This window comes from Rhinoderma darwinii, chromosome 1 (genome assembly GCF_050947455.1).
Source record: "Rhinoderma darwinii isolate aRhiDar2 chromosome 1, aRhiDar2.hap1, whole genome shotgun sequence".
NCBI lineage: Eukaryota > Metazoa > Chordata > Amphibia > Anura > Rhinodermatidae > Rhinoderma > Rhinoderma darwinii.
In genome coordinates this window covers 174,655,367-174,675,814 of record NC_134687.1, presented here as the reverse complement: position 1 = coordinate 174,675,814, position 20,448 = coordinate 174,655,367, and the positions used below count along the sequence as shown (strand labels likewise).

General features: G+C 39.6%; 1 protein-coding gene across 1 annotated transcript in view; it reads left to right on the top strand.

Moving 5' to 3' along the window:
• TET2 (tet methylcytosine dioxygenase 2) overlaps positions 1 to 20,448 on the top strand; it is a 106,718-nt gene that overhangs the window by 63,900 nt on the left and 22,370 nt on the right. The window contains exons 2-6 of the mRNA XM_075860607.1: positions 9,508 to 12,493; positions 13,106 to 13,196; positions 15,982 to 16,075; positions 17,048 to 17,256; positions 17,388 to 17,538. Of these exons, the coding sequence (XP_075716722.1) occupies positions 9,553 to 12,493; positions 13,106 to 13,196; positions 15,982 to 16,075; positions 17,048 to 17,256; positions 17,388 to 17,538 (3,486 nt within the window). The 5' untranslated portion in view covers positions 9,508 to 9,552. The remainder of the gene's footprint in view (positions 1 to 9,507; positions 12,494 to 13,105; positions 13,197 to 15,981; positions 16,076 to 17,047; positions 17,257 to 17,387; positions 17,539 to 20,448) is intronic.

The window sequence follows — 20,448 nt, the reverse complement described above, 5'->3', positions numbered from 1 at the left end:
CATAAAGTCCAATGTGTCACGAGAAAACAATCTCAGAATCGCTTGGATACATAATAGCATTCCAGAATTATTACCACATAAAGTGACACGTCAGATTTTTAAAAAATTGGCTGTGTCCTTAAAGAGGCTCTGTCACCACATTATAAGTGCCCTGCTGTAAGTACCACAGAAACAGTAACGAAGTGCAGAGATTGTGAATAGACATCCCGTGGAATGTCTATTCACTGTCTAAACACTTCAGTATTGTTAATGTGTTAGTATAAGACCGCACATACCGATCTAAAAGGACTAAATGAATGGAGAGGAGTGCATGACGCTGATTGGTCAGCGTCATACACTCCTCTGTACAACGCCCACTTAGTCTAAAGTAAAAACACGCCCACTTTGGCATTAAGCAACTCATTAGCATAAATCTAAAATCGCTAATAAAGTGGTGAAAATAGATCGTTATTTTAAATAAAAAGAACTGCTGTCACCTACATTATAGCGCCAATCTCCTTATTTAGGAGATAGGGCACTTACAATGTGGTGACAGAGCCTCTTTAAGGCCAAAACAGGCTGTGTCCTTAAGGGGTTAAAAGCCAAAACTTTTTTATTTTTCCGTCATATAGCCCTATGAGTGCTTGATTTTTGTGGGACAAATGTAGTCGCTTTTCATGTCCTAGAAAATAGGAATAAATTCTTTGTGGGGTGGAAAATGAAAAAAAAAAACAGCATTTCCTCCATTGTTTTTTGTGCTTTTTTTTTTATGGCGTTCACCGTGCAATTAAAATGACATATTAACTTTATTTTGTGGATCAGTACGACGATACCAAATTTATAATTATTACTTTTACAGAGAAAAAACGAACTGTAAAAAATAAAATTTTCGCGGGACCAGCTGTAGTTTTTAATGGTACCATTTAGGGTACATGTGGGTTTTTGATCACTTTTTATTCCATCTTTGGTTGCAGATGAAGTGATAAAAAAAACAGTGATTCTGGTATTTAACTTTTTTTTACAGTGTTTACCGTGCACGATAAATAATGATATATTGTAATAGTTCAGACTTTTATGGATGCGGCGATACCAATTCTGTTTATTTTTTTTACAATGCTTTAGGGGGAAAGTGGGGAAAGGTTTTTTTTTTTAACTTTAAGTATTTTTTTGTACATAAAAAAAAACTTTAACTGATTTTTACTCATGGGGACTTGAACAAGTGATCGTTGGATCGTTTGCATGATATACTGCAATATTAATGTACTGCAGTATATCGCTACTGTAATGTATTGACTGTTATGCCTGTCCAGTGTCACTAGATGACATTGTAACTGGGAGGCTTTTAAAAAAAGTAATGTCAGTTATTTGTATGTTCGTTCTCATATATGTAGACTTGTTGGTATTTATTCTCATTCTCCATTTTGTTAACCAGTAAGGATATGCTCACATGCAGTATCAAAATACGTCTGAAATTACGGAGCTGTTTTCGCCTGAAAACAGCTCCTGATTTTCAGACGTTTTTGTAACTACTCGCGCTTTTCGCTGCGTATTTTACGGACGTTATTGGAGCTGTTTTTCAATGGAGTCAATGAAAAACGGCTCTAAAAACGTCCCAAGAAGTGACATGCACTTCTTTGACGCGGGCGTCTTTTTACGCGCTGTCTTTTGACAGCGACGTGTAAAAATACACCCCGTGGGAACAGAACATCGTAAAACCCATTAAAAGCAATGGTCAGATGTTTGTAGGCGTATTAGAGCCGTTTTTTCAGGCGTAATTTGCGGTGTAAAACGCCTGAATTACGTCTGAAAATAGGCCGTGTGAACATACCCTAAATAGAACATGTTGTTGTTGCATCGTTGTCATTTTCAATCATAATTCATTACTAAGCATAACAATTGGCTTCGAGGATATTCCAGTTACTATACTGCTCAGCTTATACAATACTACAACTATAAAATGGCTACCATCGGCCAAATAAAGGAATTTGATGTCTCAAACCCATCTTTATGGAATTCATATGCTGAAAGATTCATGTTTTACCTAGAAGCAAATAAAGTATCTGATGCTGTTCAGAAACAAACCGTGCTGCTGAGTGTCTTAGGCCCCAATACATTTCATATTGCTCGTTCTCTGGTGTCCCCTGCTAAACCCAGTGACTATTCTTTTGAGGAGATAATTACAGTGTTAAAAAAAAATCATTTTGCTCCTACCCCATCTGAAACTGTGAGCTGTTTCAATTCTAATAAATGGAATCAGCTTCCAGGTGAAAGTACTGCGGCTTACATTGCTGAACCGGGAAGATTGTCAGAAAACTGAAATTTTAACAACAGTTTAGAATCCCTATTAAGAGACAGACTTGTGTGTGGTGTCAGAGATGAGGCGCTTCAGAGGAAATTATTAGCCAAGCCAATCTTAACCTTCGCTATGGCTCAAGAGGAGGCACTGGCTTATGAGGCGGCATTTTTTCATTCAAGAGAAATAGACATTTTCTGATAATCTACATAATCCAAATGTAAATATGCTGCATAATAGAGAGCGCAATGCTACATTACAGTCTGGACAAAGCGGCACATCAAGCCCACAAAAGGGTTATTGCTACAGCTGTGGTGGAAATCACACACGAGATCAATGCCATATTAGAAATGCTGTCTGCCACCAATGTAAACGGCACGGTCGCATACCAAGACACAAGCAAGTAAAAGAGAACTCCTCACACAAATCAGCCCATAAGGTTAATATATCAAGTGCTGTTCCTGAATTAGATGACAGTGAATATGCCTCAGAATTTGTCAACATAATAGAAACTCACAAAAAGGGACATAAGCAGCATCCTGAGGTAACACTGAATGGAGTAGAATGCAAAATGGAGGTGGATTCTAAATGTCAATATTCATTGATCTCTGAGGAAACTTTTCATACCTTATGGCCAACAAATTGTCCCCCTATAGTCCCAGGTGATGTTAGACTCCCAGATTATAATAAACAGGTAGTGGAAATATTGGGTGCATGTTTTGTCAATGTGTACTATGGAAAAGACAGAGGCAATCTGCGACTAATCATCACTAAAGGCCATCGTGCAAGTTTACTAGGAGTAGATAGGTTTGAACATCTAGGTATTCAGTTAACGGGAATACACCATGTGAAAATGGATGATCTGCAGGATGTCATTAAAGACTTTTCTGTTGTGTTTGAAGAAGGTCTTGTAAAATTCGCAGGACCACCAATATCTTTTAAATTAGATTTAAATGTAGCGCCAATACGCATGAAATCACGACCTGTTCCACTTGTTATCCATGCAAAAATAGACGCAGAAATTGATGGCTTAGTGGAACAAGGTTCATTAATTGCAGTCACACACCCGACCTGGGCTACACCTATTGCTCCTGTTATGAAATCAAATGGTGAAGTCAGAATTTGTGCCGATTATAAATTCACAATTAATAAAGCACTACACGATCATCCATATCAGATTCCTGTTGTCAGTCAAATACTTAGTACCTTAGATAAAGGAAGATTTTTTTGCTGAATTAGATCTAGCACAAGCTTACCAGCACTTAGTTGTCGATGATGCAGATGCACAAACTATTACACACAAAGGATCATTTAAGGCCACCCACTTGCAGTATGGAGTATGCATTGCTCCAGGACTTTTTCAAATTTGATGGATGACCTACTAGCTGGACTGTCAGGAGTTGTTCCCTATTTTGATGATGTCCCCATTGCAGCAGACTCGATAAAGGTATTAGCTGATCGATTAAGGAAAGTGTTACATAAATTTAAAGATGTTGATTTGAAACTTAAAAAAGAAAAATGTGTGTTTGGATTGCCCAGTGTTGAATTCCTTGGGTACAGGGGTTGATGAGTTAGGAATTCATCCAACAGACGAAAAAGTAAAAGCAATTCATGGAGCACCAGTTCCAAGAAATAAATCAGAATAAGGCTTCGTTCACATCTGTGCTAGGGCCTCGCTCCGATATAGCTTTTCGTCAGAATGGAGCCCTGACAGACACAAACCATAGGTTTCCATCACCATTGATTTAAATGATGACGGATCCGATGCCAATTCTTTCTGTTTATCTCCGTTGTGCAAGGGTTCCGTCGTTTTGACGGAATCAATAGCGTAGTCGACTACGCAATTGAATCCGTCAAAACGACAGAACCCTTGCACAAAGGGGACAAACGGAAACCATTGGCACCGGATCCGTCACCATTGAAATCAATGGTGATGGAAATGGAAACCTATGGTTTCCGTTTGTGTCTGTCAAGCACTATCCAATCCTCCATTGCAATCTACTGATATTGCTCGCATGACTGCCATGGATCCAATTTTAGCAAGAGTATTAAACTGGGTTTGGAAAGGGTGGCCACATTCAAAATTAATAAATTATTTTAAACGTTTTGATCGAAAGAAGGCATGAACTCTCTGCCTACAAAGGTTGTCTACTCTGGGGTAACAGAGTGGTAATTCCCAAAGCTGGTCAATCTCAAGTTCTTGTGCACGAAGGACATCCTGGAATTGTTAACATAAAAGCTCTTGCTAGAAGTTATTTATGGTGGCCTAAAATTGATGAACATATAGAGCAATGGGTAAACAAGTGTACTCTTTGTCAAACCACGCGTCACTCTCCAACAAAAGCCGTGTCACGTTCTTGGGAAGTAACCAGAAACCCGTGGTCTAGACTGCATATAGAATTTGCAGGTCCAGTTCCAGGACCGACATTTTTCCTCGTTGTTGACTCCTTTTCCAAGTGGTTAGTTGTACCAGTATAATCTGCCACAACAAGTCCTGTCATACAACAAATGGATTACCTGATATAATTGTGTCAGACAATGAACCAGAATGTACATCCACAGAGTTCAAAGTGTTTATGGAAAATAATCTTATTCACCATGTTACATCAGATCCATTTCATCCATCTTCAAATGGACAAGCCGAGCGCATGGTTCAGACTACTAAAGATGCTTTAACCCTTTAATGACCGGGCCTGAAAAGGTCTTAATGACCAGCTACATTTGACAGTTTTTACCTCTCTGCATTTCGGCAGCCATAACTTTTTTATTTTTTCATTGAAGTGGCCGGATGAGACCTTGTTTTATGTGGGAGAAATTGTATTATTATTTTTTTATAGTTTGGAGGTAGAAAAAAATATTTTTTACAGAGTGAATATAAGAAAAAGCGATTCTCTGCATCGTTTTTCTTGTTTATTTTTTACTCTGTTCACGTTTCACGCTAAATAACCCATTAGATTAATTCTTCAGGTTATTACGGTCGTTTAGAGACCTAATATGTGTATGTTTTTTTGTTTTTATTTAGTGTAGGCGCAATAAAATCTATTTTATGAAAAATAATGACTTTTTTTATTTATTTATTTTTGTTACTTTTTTTTAAATCCCATTAAGGAATAACTTTATTTATAACTTTATTTTTTACTTCTAATACTTCTGTATTCTAATACATTACACTGTGTCACTATGACGCAGGCTGCTGTTAGGGGAGCACATAGTGTGCCCGAACAGCAGGCAAACGGAATAGACAGCCCTGGGATCCTTTGTAGGATTCCCAGGTGTTTGATCACGTCACCGGGTTTCCGATGATGAGATCAAAGCGGGGAGTTTCCCTTTAAACCGCGGCGATCAAAGTGTTAAACAGCTGGGGTATGAATGTTTTCCGACCCCAGCTGTATTCAGCAGGCTGCTCTAAGATCAGGAGCTGTAAGTTACAGGTCCTGCTTAGAGTGTTCACAGGAGCGCTCATCAGTCTCTTCCACAGTGATGGCAAAAGACGTCGCTGTAAACTAAGCACCTGCACCGCCTGCCATCAAAAGACGGTAGGCGGTCGTTAAGAAGTTAAAGGGAATGTGTCACTAGAAATTATTTTTTAAGTTTTTCTAGTTAAACAATTATTATTTAAATGATTACACATGGTTTTCATTTTTTTTATATTTTTCCACAAGTCACGAAATATTATAAATTAGATTCTAATTTATAACATTTCCATGTGTCACTAGAGGGAGCAGTTCCCAAAATTGCAGCATGGTCAATGTGGTAAAGCAACCTCATTGCTTTATGCTGCAAATTTGGGGTATACACACTCGCTCTAGTGTCCTCACACAATCCCCCCTCCCTTATTCTAGCTAGTGCCAGGAGAAGGAGGGGTTTGAATCTTCAAACCTCCTACACTGTGTGCCGCCATTTTCTGAGCGACTGCACAGTGTAGGAGGATTAGATACAGTGCTAAGCAGACAGTATAACACGAACATACACGAACATAATGCACACATCACATACACAAACATGTGCCATTCCCACACAGACGGCGTACGCTGCAGAGAATGGAACGGCTCCCGTTCGCATTCTCTATGGGGATGTATGTGCCGTATTCCATCTCTGTATGTGTCGTTAATCGACACATACAGAGATGAAAAAAATAATTGGCAGCCCCCATAGAGAAGTAAAAGTAAGAAAAAAGTTAAAAGTAGAGCACAAGAACACAAATAAATAAAAAAAAATAATACCATACTAAAAGCAATATTATAAAAAAATAATAATAATTCATGACACCTTCCCTTTAAAGAGATTTGTTGAAGGAGATTGTAATCACAGACTGGCAAATTTTCTGCTTTAACAACATGTGACACCATGCTCTAGTACAGGCTTCAGCCCTGCAGAACTGCTGATGAACAGGAGGATCAAGACCTGTTTGGACAGACTTCAACCTGATCTCACATCTGAATTGCAAATTAAACAGGAAGTCAGACGGTCTAAAAAATATAACTCCTCATCCACAAGGCATTTTCAGGAGGGTGAAAGTGTGTATGCTAGAAATTATGCAATGGGACCAAGATGGATACCAGAAACTGTAGTGGAAACTGCAGGATCTGTGTCTTACAAAGTAACAACTACTGATGGTCATCTTCTAAGGAGGCATATAGACCAACTAAGAAGCAGAGTAGAGGAATGCATATCACTTGCTATTGAAAGTGATCCTGACTCTAAGGTACCAACAGTTCAGAGTGATGCCTTACATCCCACTGACCCTCCTCTAATCTTCTCCACCATCAGAAGTGCCTCAGGATAATAAACCACATGTAAAGGACACTTCAAATTGTACTATTCCTTCAAATTCATCACACCGTCCAAAATGGGTTAGCGCTTATGCACACGACACGGTTTCCCGGCCGTGTGACGGCTGCAGTAGGAACAATAGACCCCTAATGGGGCTATTCACACGACCGATTTTTTGACGGCCCGGGAAACCCAGCCATCAAAAAATGGGACATGCCCTATTTTCGGCCGTTCTCCCAGCCCCCATAGAAGTCTATGGGACTGGGTAATACATATATGGACACAGTGAAGTAAGGGACTTGCGATGTGGCCGGGGATTCCGCTCCAGGAGAAGTCCCTGGCTTCACTGTCCATAAATGGACACAGTGACGTCAGGCACTTCTGAAGCGGAATCCCTGACCCTGTGGCCAGTGTCTCCGCTCTAGGAGAAGTCCCTGACTTCTACCTACAGGGGGCTGTGTGGCACTACCTACAGGGGGCTGTGTGGCACTACCTACAGGGAGCTGTGTGGCACTACCTACAGGGGGCTGTGTGGCACTACCTACAGGGGGCTGTGTGGCACAATCTACAGGGGGCTGTGTGGCATTACCTACAGGAGGCTGTGTGGCATTACCTACAGGGAGCTGTGTGGCACTACCTACAGGGGGGAAGTGGCAGTATCTACAGAGGGCAGTGTGTGGCATTATCTATAGAGGGAAGTGTGTAGAAAAATTTACAAATTAAATTCATCCGATTTTAAAACGGACAGGGAAAAAAACAGATGCAAAATGGGTCAAAATCGGCCGTTAAAAACGGCAACACGGCCCGGAACGGAATCGGAACAGATGCAAAACGGATGCAAACCGGCCAGGAAAAACGGTCGATTTTATCAGCCGACACTTGGACCCTGTCGTGTGAATAAGGCCTTTTTCATCGCCCCAGTTATTTAGATAATTATGTAGGAGGATTGTAATGTATTGACTGTTATGTCTGTCCAGTGTCACTAGATGACACTGTAACTGGGAGGCTTTTTACAAAAAGAAATGTTAGTTATTTGTATGTTCGTTCTTATATATGTACACTTGTTGGTATTTATTCTCACTCTCCATTTTGTTAACCAGTAAAAAGAACTATATTGTTGTTGTCGCATCGTTGTCATTTTCAATCCTAATTCATAACTAAACATAACAGCTACCCTGAGGGCCTTCATTAGGCCCCTAGACTGCCATAACAACCATTGGGGCGGGGGTGATAGGCTGTCAGAGGGGGTCGCTCCCCCCTCTTTCTAACGCTTTAAATCCCACGGTCGTAATTGACTGCAGCTTTACAGTGAAGTGTCAGCTGTATCATACATCCGACACCCGCGTTGCATGGAGCCCGCTTCGTACTTCCCCTACCCAGCTATGACGTAAGTACATGTCATACATCGGGAAGGAGTTAAACTGGGCTATTACACCATAAAAACGTATATCACCTATCCAGAGGATAGGTGATAATTGTTTGACACAAAAAAATACAATATGGCTATTGGAATGAAGGGAAACAAAAAAAAAAGTGGTTTGGAAAGCCTTAAGGGGTTAATAGATATTACTTAAAATACAACAATGATGCTGTTCCACTGAGGTATTTACATAGACAGATTGTTATTAGTGATATTTGAAACAATATTTCAAGCCATTTGACTTGATCATTCAGTATATGCATACTATACCAAGCTCCATGTTTACTATGAACTAAGAGTAAAAAAAAACAATAATGATATAGTAAAATATACTTACTACTTATTATTTTCTTTTTCAGAGAGTTTGTGTGGTTGGAGTTAATGTGATTCTTTGAGAGTCTATTCCTTCTTTTAGAATTGTTCTAATTTTTTTATTTCATGCGGATACTACGTGTTGGACATAGATATGTTAGGAAGAAGAGGCCAGAGTAAAGGACTGTTTACACATAGCAATTTTTCACACCACCAACATAAATTCAGGACAACCTTTTCTCCCATAGTTGTTTACTACATAGGGACTATACAGTAGACATTCAACACTGCCATCTGCCTGTTTAAGATGCCATTGATTGTAAAATAGTGAGGCATCATACTTCCAGAAACAATGGCAGAGAACCTTGTTGCTGGGACAACATCTTAAGCTGTCAGTACATTGCCATGTCTGCCTTGATACATCAGGTACACATGGTGACCACAACCATTTCATGGAATGAATTGTTCAGCCGGTAATACATTATGAAGTAGTAGTAATGACATTACAGAGATAAATAAATCTTCGGACCCAGAAATATCCTTCCATTATGTACAATTTACAGATACGCTTTGAAATGCAAACTTGTCTTTCATAGCAAAATCTTTTATGGGAATTATGTTTATTAATATAGTGGTGTTGATGATTTAAAATAACATAATATGTACCGCATTGCGTTTTACATTTAATTTAGGGTGCAAATTTTAAATGTATCTTTTTATTCTTTTCTAGACTTGTTTGCAGGGCAGTCTTGTGGATGGCCCTGGAGCAGGCCCGATGGAAGAGGAAAGAAGCCACCATGATGAGGGCAGTAGATTGAGTCCATTCCTAATACATCCATCACCTGTTTGCCAAAACAATCCAGCAAAGCTACAGAATGGGAGCCTGCCAACCGAAAAAGCCCAACCCCAATTTAATGGAGACAGCTGTTTACAAACAAAGAGCAGCTATGACATCACACACATGAAGGGAAACCAGGACTGCTCTGACCTCATACATGAAAATAGAGTATATCCAAATTTACATAATGGTGCAATAAAGCGCACGCTTAGTGAACCTTTGCTGTCAGAGTATCTACAGCAGAAAAAAGTCAGAACCGTTGGAGAGGTGAATGGAGAAAATGAGAGTGAAGTCAATGGACAACATGTCCAACCAGGTGTTTCTGACTTTTGTAGCAAAGACAAAGCTGTGAGAACGGAAGAAGATGAAAATACACATGTTCAGGTTCCCAATGAGCAGAACAAAGACCTTAATTCCCACAACAATGACAATGTTCTGTGTCAAAAAGATGAGACAAATCCATTGTCTAATGGTGCTACTGTTTTTGCCTCTTCCTTGAAGCTGACGCATGGTGAATTATTGGAGGAAACATGTTCTCAATATTACCCTGAAAAGGATACCCTTTCAGTGCAGAATATCACACCTCACACAGTTGCCATTAACACTCTAAATGATGCTAGCAATGATTTGTCTACACAGACAAACCATTCACCACATACCTCAGGGCAGATTACTTCCCAACTATCCTTGAACTCGGTGCTGTCTCAAGGGCCTGGTGCTATGGCTGTTGAGGCCCCCAATGATGACAAGTGCAGCGAAGCAGCTGTGAAACCAGAATGCTATTCACTTCAAGAACAGAAACCACTTCCAGAAGAGGTGTCCAACTATAAATCCCAAGATATAAATGAAACAAACTGTGATGCAGGTGAGACTGGGCGACCAATATGCTCAGAACAAGTTGCTGTTTCTGCAGACCCGTCGTACCATGGCCTCAATAACAGACCTATTGACAGCTTTTCTGAGGCTTTCAATAAGGATCCGTTTACGTTTATGCAGTTTAATAAGTTACTGTATGCCCAGGATACTGACAGTTACAGAACCACACAAAGCCTATGTGGTGATAATTTCTTACCCTCACAAAATAATGAAACATGTCAGCCATTTGATCCAAGAATCATTTCTCAGCCGGCTTTTTTGCAGTCACAGAATAGCAAAACATTACCCACTGCCGGGCTGCCATCTCTACACTGTTCAGCAGGAACAGATCCACCACAAGAGCATAATGGGCAGACAAACTGTACAGTTGAAAACTATCCAAAAAAGCTGACGGAGCATAATTCACAAAAAGGGAAAGAACATTGCAATGGCACAGAAAGAGATGCTATGGATATGATGGAGCAAAGAAGACCCTTTCTAAAGTCAAACTTTGGAGATTTTCGACGAAATCACTATCTGAAGGAGAGAAGTTCACAGTCATCAGAGGACTTGCTAAAATTACTTATGGTCTCTCAGTCACAAAGTCAGAAGAAGCTTAAGCAATATACCAGAAAACAGGGTAACACAAATCGGGGACATGCTAGTCAGGACTTAGGTGGAGCCATAACCTCACTTCAACCTCATGGGCAGCAGCTGAATTTCCAAAAGCACTTATCCCAAGCAATGGGCACAGATACACAACTGCAATCCTATGAACTGAAACACAGTGCAAACCTTTTCCAGCAGCCTCACTCAGAGCAGCAAACATTTGACCAAGCTTTAAAACAGCACTTAAACCTACAAACATCTGAGGGCGAACAATTTCCACATAGTGTACAACAAACGTTACACCAACAGGTTATGCATTCAAAACAGGCTGAGAAATCACAGTTTCACCCAAACCAACTATTCCAGCAGAGACAAAATCAAGATTTTAACATGGTCAAAGAGCAGCTACCACACTTTCATCCTCAATCTCTCTACAGTAACACACCACATAGGGCAAGTCCACAGAATCACTTAAAATTGGACGAAAGCACTCAAGGAGCCAATCAATACCAGAATATGCATCAGTACCATCTCTCCGTTCAGGATGTCGAGGGGCAACTGAGACATAGTTCAAACACAAAGGGTCAGTATATATCAGAAAATCTGGAGGCCGCTAAAGATCATGTACAAGTTAAAGCGGAAGCTATGGAACAGTACTATCAAACGAACCGATCCCAGCAACAAGACCAGCATGGTTACCAAGAACAAAAAATCAACAGCAATTTTCCCATTTTAAACCCTAACCACACGACACAGAACAAGGATAGGTCAACCCCACAAAGTACAGTCAACCAAAATAGATACTTGCCACAAAGCAATTCTGCTGCTCAGTCATTGCAAGATCAAACAGGATATCATCCTCAGTTTGGAAATCAGATGAATTGTATTCCAAAGCACGCTGCTCTAAGACATCATTTACTTCAGCGCAGGGAGCAAACCAAACATGAAAGTTCCTCTGCACGCAGATCTGTCAAAGTGGAGAAAAGCTCGCAGTCTGTCTGCATGCGTACAGCCAATGAAAGCAAAACAGGGAGAAAAACAATCAAATCAGAGATTCAGCATTTTGGTCCAGAACACCTACAACAAAGGAGTATTCTTGAAACAATGGAACAACAAATGAAACATTATTCTAGTAAATCGTTGTTTCACCGTCATGTGTCTACCATTAAATCGCCAAAGCACGTGAAGGTGGAGTCTTCAGGCCCTGTTACAATTTTAACTACACATACTAACTCTTCAACACTGGACCAACAGATTGTCCATCCGCAAGAGAAAACTCCAACGAAAAGAGCAGCGGGATCTGCTCTGAGTAATTTTTTAGAATCTCCTTCAAAACTTCTAAGCACCCCTATCAAAAACCTATTGGATACGCCTGTGAAAACTCAGTATGATTTCCCATCGTGTAGCTGTGTAGGTAAGTGATATTACGTACTGCAGAAAGACCTGGTAGTTCTTTTACAGAAAAAATGATGAATTTTGCAATAACCAAATATCTGTTCAATTGCGTAGTAAAAATAGCCAATTGTTAATTTATTGTTCATCTCAACATTGGAAACCCTAAAGGGCCATAGATGCTTTTTGATAAAGTGTTTTTGGTGCATACTAAACACATCTATAAAGAATGTACAAGTTGGAGAGTTCCGAAAATAAAGCAGGAAAGCTGCAGGGAAGTCAAGTTTCCCATCTAGTTATCTGAAAACATCAGCAGAACATAGGTTGCTGTCATGGCAGTCTGTCTTTTACCTATGGAGACAGAGCTCTTGTAAAACATCCTGTATAGGCAAACAAGCTCTAGTAGGGAAGCTGTGGAGAATTTGCGTTTTCCTGGGCTTCCCTGCTTTACTATGGATTGCTTTGTAAGGGGAGCAATTTTGATAACAGAAGTATAGAAATTATGGAATTCGACAGTTTCCATAGATATTTATTGACATCTGACAGTTTATTTTTCATTTACATATGCAAAAACCCAATGCTACAAATTTTGCACAAATAAAATTCATTTTTTAAATATTTTTTTTCTGAACAGATCAAATCATAGAGAAAGATGAAGGACCTTATTACACACATCTTGGTGCTGGACCGAATGTGGCAGCTATTAGAGAGATTATGGAAGAGAGGTAATTAATTCATTTTTAGAACAATAACTATAGCACTTAGGCTGGGTTTACACAGTGTGTTTTTGTTAGTTTTTAACATGCACTTTTTCATTTTGGTAGATAATCTCCCATGTCTCTCAAAGGGAGTTCATAAACCAAAGCAAAAAACACATGTTAAAAACGCAACAAAAACGCATAGTGGAAACCCAGCCTTAACGTAATAAGAAAATAATAGGTGTTACTATAAACAACTAGGTTCTCATGTTTAATTAATATCCCTAATTGCATGTGCATTTAACTCCTTCCGTAAATAGACGCACTATTACATCCTAACTGCGGTCACCTAATTGCAGTAGGACGTAATAGTATGATCACCAAGCGCAGTTTCAAATCTCGCACTGTGACAACAAAAAAGTGAATTTAGGTTTAATAAAGTTAATAAAAATTTTAACAAAAAAATCTTCCCCGCAAATAACAGAAATATATTCAATTTTCCTGAAAGAATATTTATTGCTTTAATAGAGTACTTCATAAAAGCAATAGCTATATAGTATTGCCACAATCTTAGCAACCCGCAGAATAAAGTTAACATATTATTTAAATTGACAATGCATGGAATTAAAAATAATCGCATTAATCAATGGCGGAATTGCTGTTTTTTCCATTCCCCCTGTAAAAAACTTAATAAAAGTTGATAAAAAAATTATAATTTGTTTCCCAAATGGGGCCAATAAAAACTACAAAAATATGTCCTCATGCAGCTTTGTCGATAGGAAAATAAAAAAGTTATGGCTCTTGGAAAAAAAATTGCTTGATCCTGAAAGTCGTAAATAGTCTGGTCCTGAAGCGGTTAAAATATTTGCTAACCCCCTGGCTGCTAAGTCAATACATTCCCTTTTGCCACCTATGCATACACACCACATAAAGCGCTTTCTATACAGCGGCCACCTCACCTTGTACTATAGCCGCTTCCTCTAAAAGATCTGGTGCCCTTGGAACACTGTTTATAATCAGAAAATGATGTGCCAAAAAGTTGTGTCTGTTAAAATAGAATAGAAAAAAAACACTCCAATCCCCACCAGGTTTTTAAATCTGATCTATATATGGATAAAATACTCTATCAATGGAAGTTCCGAAAGCAGTGTAGCATAATGAACTACTTTGTTTAAGTAACTCCTGACTTTCCGAAACAGTGTAGCTCGCTGTGCTACGCTGTTTCTGTAACTCCCATTCACTTCTATGGGAGTTACCGAAACAGCGTAGCTCAGTGGGCTGCACTATTTCTGTACTCTTGGCCACCTCGTAACTCAGTGACAGCAGGACAAGGCAGGAAGGGGGGTCAGATGGGTATCTTAGAGAAAGGTGTGGGGCCCAGAGTTGGGACCCTCATCTATCAGACATTTATGGCATACCATGTGAATATGCCACAAATGTCTGAGATGGGAATACCCCTTTAAATTTATTTTAGTCCTGGTCCTTAAACCCGAGCCAATGTATATATTGATGGGGCAAGTTTAAGCTGGCTGGCTGGGCAATCAGGTAGCCAAATATTGGGCGCCCGGCAGGTCCCTGTACAGGAGACAAACGTGTTTTTCACTTCTCTGATCTCACATACACACTGCTTAATTAATGCCGTGTATGGAATAGAAGCAGTGGCAGTTACAGTGGAAAAGTATAGTTTAATATATATATATATATATATATATATATATATATATATATATATATAAAATGTCCCCTCAATGGTGTTTTCTGATGGAGAAACTATATAAAAAATAATAATAATAATAAACAGAAATACGCAATCAAACCTGACCCCCACCAATCATTGCCTTATTACCACCCCCAACCAAAATACCCTTAATTGAATATGTTATATATCAAAATTAAATGGTATATGATGGTGAATAAAAAGTCTACTTTACAGAAATACTATATAATTACCAAAGAAATGAACTAGAGTTTAAAAAAAGCATATTTTTAAACCATGTTTACATATTAAGCCTAATAATAAAAAAAAAATGAACATTTATGTGTAAAAAAATTAGATATAAAAAAAAGTCGATAGCCCAACAAATAAAAAAGTTATAGGCGTTAAACTAACACATACTAAAAACGACTAAATTGTGTCTCGTCCTGAATACCCAGACCTGAGCCAGGTAATAATTTTGTCCTCAGCTAAGTATTCACAATGAAAAAAGCCATTTTCATATCTGTGTATGAGTTGGTAGATCTTTGCAAACCTGTATTATTATAAGTGTGTCTAAATTGTCCCTTAAAGGGATTTTCCGGGACTTTGATATTGATGACCTATCCTTTAAACAGGCCATCATAATCAGATAGGTGGGGGCTTGACTCCTGGCACCAGCTGATTGAAGGGACTGTGGCACTCTGGTGAGTAATGCGGCCTCTTCATTGCTTACCAGTCACAGTTCTGTACATAGTGTCTGTGTCTGGTACTACAGCCCTTTGCAGCTCTGTCCCATTCAAGTGAATGGGACTGAGCTGCAGTACCAGGCACAGCCACTACATAATGTACAGAACTGTGACTGGTAAGCAATGAAGAGGCCGCATCACTCTCCGGAGCGCCGCAGTACCTTTAATCAGCTGATTGGTGGGGGGTGTCGAGTCTGATCCCCACCAATGTGATATTGATAACCTGTCCTAAGGATAGGTTATCAATATCAAAGGCCACGGAAACCCCTTTAATGTTGATATCATCAGCTATTTTCTATTAAGTATATTCTAAAAATTCTTCCATGCCAAATGTGTAAATACTTGCATTTACTGGAGGATTCATTCTCAGGTTTGGTGAAAAGGGCAAGGCCATCAGGATTGAAAGAGTTTTATATACGGGAAAAGAAGGGAAGAGTTCTCAGGGATGTCCAATTGCAAAATGGGTAAGTGATGCGCACAATAAAGCACATATAATAATATGCTGGGAGACACAAATACATATATACATATGCAAAAAAAGTCAAACACACTATTAGTCAATGACTACGGATCCTCTACAAAGTGGGAGCATACTTTTACAAACTACAGTTATCGCATCATTTAAGTTCCACGTTAAGAGAATAGTTTTGTGATTATAGAAAATAACCTTTACAAACAAACTCTACCTTAAAACTTGGCTCAACACCAGACATATTGCTATTTTTGTTGTTCTAAGTACCACACCAATAAAATTTCAACAAGTTGGATACATGATCTTCTTAAAAAGAAGTGCAATTTTACAATCCTCAGGCATCAACTGGACAGGATCCTCCCACACTTTTTTCTGCAAGACTAAGGCCTAATTCACACGACCGTGTTCGGTCCGTAATATACGGACCGCAATATACGGACCGCGGCATTTTCCGGACCGAACACCGTATGATGCGTTATGTATGACGCTGTGAGTCACTGCCTCCTCGCGGGACTACATGTTTCAGTACGGGACAGTATTCCCGCGGGGAGGCAGGGATACCTAGCGTTATACATAGCTATGATGCTAGGAGCCGACATGCGGTCCATATATCAAGGACAGACAACGGTCATGTCAATAAGGCCTAATGTATATAAAATAAGTAATGAGGGGGGTGTCACAAGAACATTAAAAAGTGTGTACTTTAATCTGATAGTAGTTAGTTCTAGTTCTATTTCTACAGACCATGCCTCATATAATACTCATGACCAGTATAGTAAAATTGGTCCAATGACTCATAAATGTCTAGTTGTACTGCTATATTTATAATGATGTAATGCTACTATTTGTGGTGCTTTATACATTTATATGTGCTACTTAAAAAGCACCAAATCTATTTCTACAAAACACTTATTTTGTATCATGGGCCCCCTTGGGTCATATAAAGATGTCGATTTGTTGACAGGTCATTAGACGAAGTGGCGTTGAGGAGAAAATGCTGTGTTTGGTGCGAGAACGAGCAGGCCACTCCTGTGAAACTGCTGTGATAGTTATTTTGATCCTGGTTTGGGAGGGCATATCAACAACCTTAGCAGACAAGATGTACAATGACCTCACTGAAACGCTACGGAAGTATGGAACCTTGACAAACAGACGTTGTGCTCTCAATGAAGAGTAAGTTGGATGGAATGGTGGAAAGAAACCAACTTAGTTTCTTGCCTAGCTTAGTGGCCTATCCTTATGCCACAGTTGGTGGACTTACTTATCTTATATGATTACTAATATTAACATTTCATATTATTTAGGCGTACCTGTGCATGCCAGGGGCTGGACCCCGATACCTGTGGTGCCTCGTTTTCTTTTGGGTGCTCTTGGAGTATGTACTACAATGGGTGCAAGTTTGCTAGAAGTAAAGTCCCCAGGAAATTCAAACTTCTTTGTGATGACCATAGAGAGGTGAGTGCCTGTTATTTCAATGGGTTACTTGAATGAGCATTCTTCAGCATTTACATTTATTTGTATATTAGAAGGACCTGGTCGAGAAGAACCACCCTGGAGGCTTGTACTTTATCACTATGATAGTAGGAGCTGGCTTTGTATTACATAGTGTCCACATGGCAAAAGAGTTGTCACGTTACACAACAGTATATTTATAGTTTACACACTGTCATATGGAAAAAAAAATCCCATGAAACCTAAGTATCTATAAACAAGTGTTCAGAGTATTCACAGACAGGACAAAGTTCTCCATTGACTTTCCATGCCATCATGTGGTTTACAGTTGTAATGTAATCTCATTGTGCTGGAAATACAGTAACTACATGCATATAGAATTTTAATTCTGCCACAGTTTTGCACAATTATTTCTGGCTTCACAGTCAGTGATGAATTAGCCGCAGGCAGGGGTGCAGAGATAGCAGTCATACACGGGTCCTAGAGCCTGAAGGAGCCCAAAAGACCCTCTGTCACATAAGAAGACGCCAGTATTATAAATGGCACATGGTAGGCAGGAGGCCACTTTGCAGAATTTGCATTGGGGCTCAGTAGCTTAAGTTACGCGTCTGGGTACAGGATTTACAGTATGTCTTTTATGTTATAGAAATATACTTGACTTTGAATTCTGGTTCTTGGAGTAGCAGAGCTTTCTAAAAGTTCCTTAAGAATGTATATATACATATATATATATATATACAGTATATATATATATATTTACCCAGGTATATATATTTGTGCTGCTTCCTCTTTGTCTGCTTCTGGTTTCTATCAGGAGAGGGCTCTATCTAGGGCTCGTCGTCTGCTTGTCATATATATATATATATACATATATATATAATATATATGTATATGCTAGGCAATACAATTTTTGACAGATGTGTCTATAAAAGAATTAGGAAGCGAATTCATGGAAAGCTTTAGGCTCGGGCCACAGGTACTGAAAGTCAATGTTGTCGCTTTGTAATGAGGGCAGGGCGACTCAATGATCTATGGCCGTGTGACCTGGTTTCCAGCCAAACTCGCTGTGTAGCCCTAGCCTTAAAGAGGCTCTGTCACCAGATTTTGCAACCCCTATCTGCTATTGCAGCAGATAGGCGCTGCAATGTAGATTACAGTAACGTTTTTATTTTTAAAAAACGAGCATTTTTGGCCAAGTTATGACCATTTTTGTATTTATGCAAATGAGGCTTGCAAAAGTACAACTGGGCGTGTTTACAGTAAAAGTACAACTGGGCGTGTATTATGTGCGTACATCGGGGCGTTTTTACTTCTTTTACTAGCTGGGCGTTAGGAATGGGAGTGTATGATGCTGACGAATCAGCATCATCCACTTCTGTTCGTTAACACCCAGCTTCTGGCAGTGCAGACACACAGCGTGTTCTCGAGAGATCACGCTGTGACGTCACTCACTTCCTGCCCCAGGTCCTGCATCGTGTCGGCCACATCGGCACCAGAGGCTACAGTTGATTCTGCAGCAGCATCAGCGTTTGCAGGTAAGTAGCTACATCGACTTACCTGCAAACGCCGATGCTGCTGCAGAATCAATTGTAGCCTCTGGTGCCGATGTGTCCTCGCTCGCCCGACACGATGCAGGACCTGGGGCAGGAAGTGAGTGACGACACAGCGTGATCTCTCGAGAACACGCTGTGTCTGCACTGCCAGAAGCTGTGCGTTCTGAAGAGAAGTGGATGATACTTCTCGTCAGAACGCCCAGCTAGTAAAAGTAGTAAACACGCCCAGATGTAACACACATAATACACGCCTAGTTGGACTTTTACTTTAAACACGCCCAGTTGGACTTTAGCAAGCCTCATTTGCATAAATACAAAAATGGTCATAACTTGGCCAAAAATGCTCGTTTTTTTAAAAATAAAAACGTTACTCTTATCTACATTGCAGCGCCGATCTGCTGCAATAGCAGATAGGGGTTGTAAAATCTGGTGACAGAGCCTCTTTAAATAGTGAACGATTGAGGGAACCCTACCTTAAAATGTGTTACTGTACTGTTGGGACAGAAAACTATGCGTACAGTCTAGTATAAATGACATATTCACAGATGGCATTATGCATTTGCCAGATATTGCGTATCTGTCTGTTTACAGTTAGGGCTTGTCTGAAGTGCAATGTGCAATCTACTCTGACGACATGTCAGATTGACGGTTAGTGTTAAACTGTGCCCCCTAAATATTCGGTGGCACCTTATTACTGGTCATGTTCAGCATATTCATAGTTTTGATGACAATTAAAGCTGCTAGCTCCCCGCAGATTGTAATCTACACACTGGTAGAATTGTAGTGTTGGTGTATCATCTTTTCATGTCTATGCGCTATAGTCAGACACTATCAGAGTGACAGGCTCCAGCAGGAATGGCTTAGTGTTTCCGTACTGCTAATTGGTTTAATCTAAGTGACAGATTTCACGGGTAACTGTAGGAACGGTTCCCATTATGACTACTCTCCCCTGTTCTCTGTTTTACAAATAGGTTCCTTTTCTGTTTTCATGCAATCATTTGAGTTGCTAATTTTTCCTTTATCTTTTCAAAAACCAACTCAAAATGAGATATAGCTTCAGTAGACCAATAAATATTTCACTAAAAGAATAATACTCTAAATAAAGAATAATACTCTAAATAAATAAATAAATTGTGTTGCATTTGTAACATATAGTAACATAGTATGTAAAGCTGAAAAGTGACATAAATCCATCCAGTTCAGCCCAGTTCTCCTGCAATTTTGATCCAGAGGAAGGGAGAGGGAAACAAACCTAGTAAGGCAGAAGCCAATTTCCTGAATCTTGGGGAAAAAATTCATTCCTGACTCCAAATATAGCAATCACAATAAATCCCTGGATCAACGACTTTAATTCAATGGG